The sequence below is a fragment of the Leptonychotes weddellii genome, chromosome 6 (assembly GCF_054177405.1).
Source record: "Leptonychotes weddellii isolate Sample4059 chromosome 6, ASM5417740v2, whole genome shotgun sequence".
Taxonomy (NCBI): Eukaryota; Metazoa; Chordata; class Mammalia; order Carnivora; family Phocidae; genus Leptonychotes; species Leptonychotes weddellii.
The window spans coordinates 136,424,985-136,430,420 of record NC_138374.1 but is presented as its reverse complement, the minus strand read 5'-3'; the positions used below and the strand labels follow the sequence as shown (position 1 = coordinate 136,430,420).

Below are 5,436 nucleotides of genomic sequence, written 5' to 3'. Positions count from 1 at the left end.
GATGCCTCCTCCATCCTGAGCCTTCCAGCAGCCCCTCCCACCCCCACCCCCTCCCCCATCCATTCCTCACACCTCCCTCTCAAGAAGGACCTGGTCCGACTGCCCCTGGCCCCAAGAGCTGGAAGGTCTGTTCTTGCCTCTGCCCTCCCCGTGGATCTCCATCCAAACAGAAACGCCCTCAACGGGGCCACCTCTCTAGACATGGACGGCCATACAGCCCAGCACGTGCTGCTTCTTGACTTGGATCTTTCCCTGAGACACGAGGACTGGCCCAAGCGAGAGCCACCCCCAAACTGCCCGATATGGGGGCTCACCCCGAGAGCACCCCAAGACCTCATGGCCCACTTCTCTCACCGTTGACGTGGTTGATGTTGCCTTGGATCTCAGCCTGAGTCAGGAAGCTATCGTACACGTCCCGGCTCTCTCCACCATCCTGCACCGAGAGCGAGGCCTGGGACATGGGCTCCTCCCTGTTTGTCTCTTCTCCCCCCACCCTACCCCCCACTGTGCCCCAGCCAAAGGGCAGTCTGGCCAGGATTCTGGGGAACCCAGGGCTCCAGGCCTGCCTTTGGCATCTCCTGTTGGTCTCATCCAGTCCTACGTCCCTGTCTCAGCCCACCCCGAACATCCAGGCCCCAGAACCCCCTCCTGCCTTCTCCTCTGAATGCTCATTATTCTCCCCGGTGCTTTCCTCTTTCTCTACAAGAACCCACAAGTGACACTTTCCCTCAGCAACTCTGGGGCGTGGGACAGGACACACAGGAGTCCCATCCGCTGCAGGTCTTCCGGGCCACCCAGCGCTCAGCGCCCGAGTCTCCTCCTTACGCGGGTCTGGGCACTGGCGGCCTTCTCCGCCTTGGCCTGGGCCAGTAGCTCCTGGTAGATGGCCGCCAGAGGCTCTCGAAGATTCACCAGCAGGGCACTGGGATTCTGCAATGCAGCCAGGGTGTCCTCGACCACCCCTCGCTCCACGGCCTCGTTGATGGCAAGGACAGCTGCGTGGACTGGGAGGGGTGCAAAAACAAGGTCAGGAGGCCAGACAAACCCCAGACTGCTGCAGCACGGCCAGCCGCAGCCTCTCTGATGTCATTCCTTTTTCCCACCTGGGAGGCCTGGCAGCCCTGCCTACTGATGAGAGGCACCCAGAATCCATCTGAGGCCCAGAGTCCTCCCGTTCTCACTGAGCCCACCCCCGCAGGCAGAGCCCAGCCCCTACCTGCAGCCTCGTCCAGTGACAGCTCATTGGCCAGAATGCCCCCGAGCTTGCTGAAGGCAGGCAGCTGGAGGCCGTATTTGGCCAGCTCAGAGGCCATGTTGCTGAGTTCCTCGGCTGCAACAACACCACACGTGCCTTTCCTCAGGGCCAGAGCCCCCGAAACCTACCCACACAAGCGGCAGGGGGAGGAGCTAGGCTCACCTGAGAATTTCACTTTCCCATACAGATCATGTATCTGAGGGGCCAGTCCCAGCCGGAAGAGGAAGAGACTGGGAAAGAAGGGAAGGCATTGGGGCTTATTTATGTTGACGCGCTGGACGAATGGGTCTGCACGAGATGCCACAGGGACCTGGACGTGGGGACCAAGGCCCCCCGATCCACAGGGAGTGGCATTATTGGAAGTGAGCCTGAGAAAAGTGCTACAGGAGAGACAGGATGCTCAAGAGGTCGGGTGACCAGGACCCCCAGAGAAGGACGCACGGCCGTAGCAGCTGTTCAGAGATGGGGCGTCGTAAGCAGAGACCCGCAGGACCAGGCACAGGGACGTGGGAAACGAAGTCAGGAGGAGGTGACGTGGCAGACACAGGGACGGTTTGGTCACTTTAAGATTTAGCCACTGGTTGCTAATGACTGGCCGTGGGTAGAACCAGACAGCCGTCACCACTCCTACTAAGTGACTTGCACGTGACACTCTTGATGGGGTCTGTTCTGATTCCTCTGTGCCCAGTCACAAGTGGAAGACCCTTCCCTGCTGCCCTTTTCTTCACCCCCATGAGTCCCCCCCACACACACACGTGTCCACAAACATGCACACGAGGGGCGCCTGGGCAGCTCCATTGGTGAAGCGTCTGCCTTCGGCTCATGGCGTGATCTCAGGGTCCTGGGATCGAGTCCCCAGTTGGCGGCGGCGGGGAGTGGGGGGGGTTCCTGCTCAGCAGGGAGTCCGCTTCTCCCTCTCCCTCTGCCCCTCCCACCAGCGTGCACACGCTCTCTTTCTTTCAAATAAAATCTTTAAAAACACACACATGAATCTAGACACAACTATAAAAATCTAAAGTCTCCCTCTCCTAAGAAGTGCTCCTGGTGGCCTACCCGCCCTCCTTCCTGCTCCAACATCTGTTGCCAACTGTTGGTTGCATCCACCAAGAGGAAACTGGAGGACAAAAGTTCGGGGTCTCTCACCTGAGCGCGTGGATGCAGTAGATCACCCGGGGCATGTTCTTCTTGTCGTAGATGTCTGTGGTCTCCGGGAAGAAGGTCTGGAGGGGAAGCCAGCAGGTCACTGCCATTGGAAAGTCGCAGCACCAGCCATAGAGAGAGGGGCTGAGGCACGGTCTTCCTCTCCCACCTGGGTGGGCTGTGTGCCCCTTTGCTGCCTGGGGCTTCTCGGTCAGTCTCCCCAGCCATTTACAGCCGGCACTGCACCCACACACTCAGTGTTGAAGAAAGGCCCTGGGGCCACATACTGAGCCAAAGCCCAGCCAAACACACAGGCAGGGCGGTCGAGGTTATAGGACGCAGGCTGTATCCTCCAGGAGAAAGAGGCCCCCCGTCCATCCTAGAGACACAGCGAGCCTGTGCCCCTCGCCTTGGACTCTCGCCGGACAGGCGGCCATGCTCCCACGGAGGCCCAACGAGGCACATGCTATCCGGGACCACGAAGGGGGCAGCGCACTCATCCCTGCCTCTAGGCCAGAGGCCTCTGAGCAGCGGGGGCCCTCGGAGGCATGGCCGTGCCCCCTGGTGACTAGTGAGGTCTAACCTCAAAACCTCTTGGCTACCTCAGATTCCTAGGAGATGTCACAGGGTTCCCGCCTCACTGAGGACAGACACCTCTGTTGCCCCTGCCTCCCACCAAGCCTTTCTTTACTGCCGCCTCCTCTCTCAGTTCCCCGGAAGAGACACACTGTAGAGTCCTAGCGTGCCCTAATGCGGCCAGTTCTCTACAATTCGCAGAGGGAACCGTGCAGATCATCCGGTCCTCCTGACAAACCGTCTGTGGATCACCATGCCCCTTTTACAGTGAAGAAACATGTAAGGTCCAAAGAGCCAGGTGACATGCAGGACGTGTCCAGCAGGGCTCCGGGGCCCAGGCTTCCGAGTCCACCCCCGGGGGACGTGGCCTGCGTGCCCTTGCTTCACGCCCTGAAACTGGCGGGAAGAAGGCGGCTAACGCGAGCCCATCTCCTGGGCCACACAGGGGTCTCGCTCACTAATGGGGACACTGCAGCTTGGGTGAGGGAGCCTCCATCTCCCTCCACTTGCCCCCCATCCACAGAAGGAGGGGCAGCGCCAAGCGGGATGGTTGAGAGACAGGCAGCGCCATCAAAACCCTCTGATTAAGTTTGTTCAGGAGACGCAGGATGGTGAGGGCTGAAGGGTCCCAGGGAGACAAAGCATGCATGCGGGGACTGGGGGCTGGTGGAGAGCAAAGATGAACCCCGATCCTGAGGCCCAGTGTTACCGAAGGCAGGCCGACGTGGGCTATTGCAGACAGCCAAAAGTTGATGTTGTCCGTGTGCCGGAAGTGCAAGCCGGTTGCCTGAAAGGGAAGGGAAGAGATGAGAATCTATTTCTATGGTTCTCAGGGTTCCCTGTGGGCAGAGCCCAGACCACAGCTTGGAGGCCTGAGGGCAGAGGGAGCCAGAGGACACTGGCCTATTGGTTTCTCATATTCCGTCCCCTGGCCCTCCAGGACAGATGGAAACCGCCAGGAATGGCTGAGCTGGCAGGACATTTAGGAAGGAAGGCAGAGATGTGGGATTAACAACCCAGGAAGTGTTCCGAGGAAAGGGGAGTCCGGAGGTGAGGCGGGAAGGAGACAAGGGCTGGACCGGGCTGGCCAAGGTGCAGGGAATGGGCAGTGGGCCCGGGAGTACCGTTATGGTGGCAAAGCCCACAAGCCTCTGAGTGTCAACTTGCTTAGAAGTCTCCTACCTGGGGCATCTCAGGGCCCACCTGGCGAGAGTCCCTTGCTGCTAAAGCCCGCACGCAGTGTCTGGCCAGGGACCCCAGCCACTCCTGTTGGCCCCGTGCCGTGATTGATAGGGCCCCCTTTCATCCTCAACCGTGTCCAGGTCTGGACAGTAAATTATACGGTCACCCTACTGCCACAGCCTTGAGGAGAAGGGGGAGTTTGAGAGGAAGCGGCTGGAAGGTAGAGACCGCCCTTCCCCACCTGGTACCGCAGCTGCTTCACATCATAGATCTTCTTCAAGGGAACCACGGCGGGCGCAAAGCAGTGGCCCAGCTTGGCCAGCAGCACTCCATTCCGGAGGCTCTCCTCCAGCTGCACCGGGGAAGGAAGCTCCTCCTTCAGGCAGGCCTCCATCCAGCTGGAAACACAAGAGCAGGACAGTGCCTACCACCCACTCCGGCACCTGCCCCCACCCCGACAGAGGGGCCTCCTGTGGGGAGGCTGCAGCTTTGGTCAGGGAGCTGTCCCTGTCGCTGTCCCTGCCCCCACTCCCGGCTCCCTCTCTGCCCGCGGTCTGGCTGCTACCACCTGACCCCAAGCCGCCCCAGCACTGGAATGGCCAGTCCTCAGCCCCTGCTCACCCCTGGAAATCTTCCCAGACAGATCCTGAACCTGTGCATCCACGGGGAGGCCTTTACCCGTTGCACGCTAGACCGTCTCTCAGTGTGGTCAGCACGACTGTCACACCCCACCGCTCACTGCTCTCACTCTGCGTGTTTTCTGAGAACCCAGGCCTGAAGGTCACGTCTACACAGCTCAGAGCCCAGCTCTGATGATGATGGGGGTCGTGGGGGACCCCCGGGGTTGATGGGAGGGAGTAGCACAAAGGGACAGAAAGGCCAGAGCCCTTGGAATCAGAAGAGCAGCTTTGCACACCATCTGCCCCCCAACACCTCTCAGAGCCTCACTGTGTAACCTGCGAACTGAAGAGAGCGCAGCCGCACTCCCAGCCTCAGGGGGCAGCTGCCGCGGCCGCACAGGGGGTGTGCGAGGGGGTGTGCGAGCTGACGAGTGTGAGCACGCCGGGGGGTGGGGGGGGACATGTGAAGCATACTGTTACTGATGGTGGCCCGGGGGGCACGGGGCCTCCAAACTTCTCCCCGCACAGACGCCTACAGGAAAGCCTCCATCTTCAGAGAGAGCCGGTCACACCTCGCTCTATGCCTTCCCGGCCACACACACCTGCTGTCCTGTCTCCCCACGCTGCCTGCTTTTCTGGAGACCATTAAAAATATACTATGGA

General features: G+C 60.4%; 1 protein-coding gene across 1 annotated transcript in view; it reads right to left on the bottom strand.

The window, feature by feature from the left end:
- IQGAP3 (IQ motif containing GTPase activating protein 3) overlaps positions 1 to 5,436 on the bottom strand; it is a 33,177-nt gene that overhangs the window by 21,665 nt on the left and 6,076 nt on the right. Inside the window, exons 3-10 of the mRNA XM_081823226.1 lie at positions 4,395 to 4,551; positions 3,681 to 3,758; positions 2,399 to 2,475; positions 1,418 to 1,485; positions 1,217 to 1,330; positions 826 to 1,004; positions 355 to 433; positions 202 to 266 (exon numbers count right to left, since the gene is read on the bottom strand). Coding sequence (XP_081679352.1) covers positions 202 to 266; positions 355 to 433; positions 826 to 1,004; positions 1,217 to 1,330; positions 1,418 to 1,485; positions 2,399 to 2,475; positions 3,681 to 3,758; positions 4,395 to 4,551 — 817 coding nt within the window. The remainder of the gene's footprint in view (positions 1 to 201; positions 267 to 354; positions 434 to 825; positions 1,005 to 1,216; positions 1,331 to 1,417; positions 1,486 to 2,398; positions 2,476 to 3,680; positions 3,759 to 4,394; positions 4,552 to 5,436) is intronic.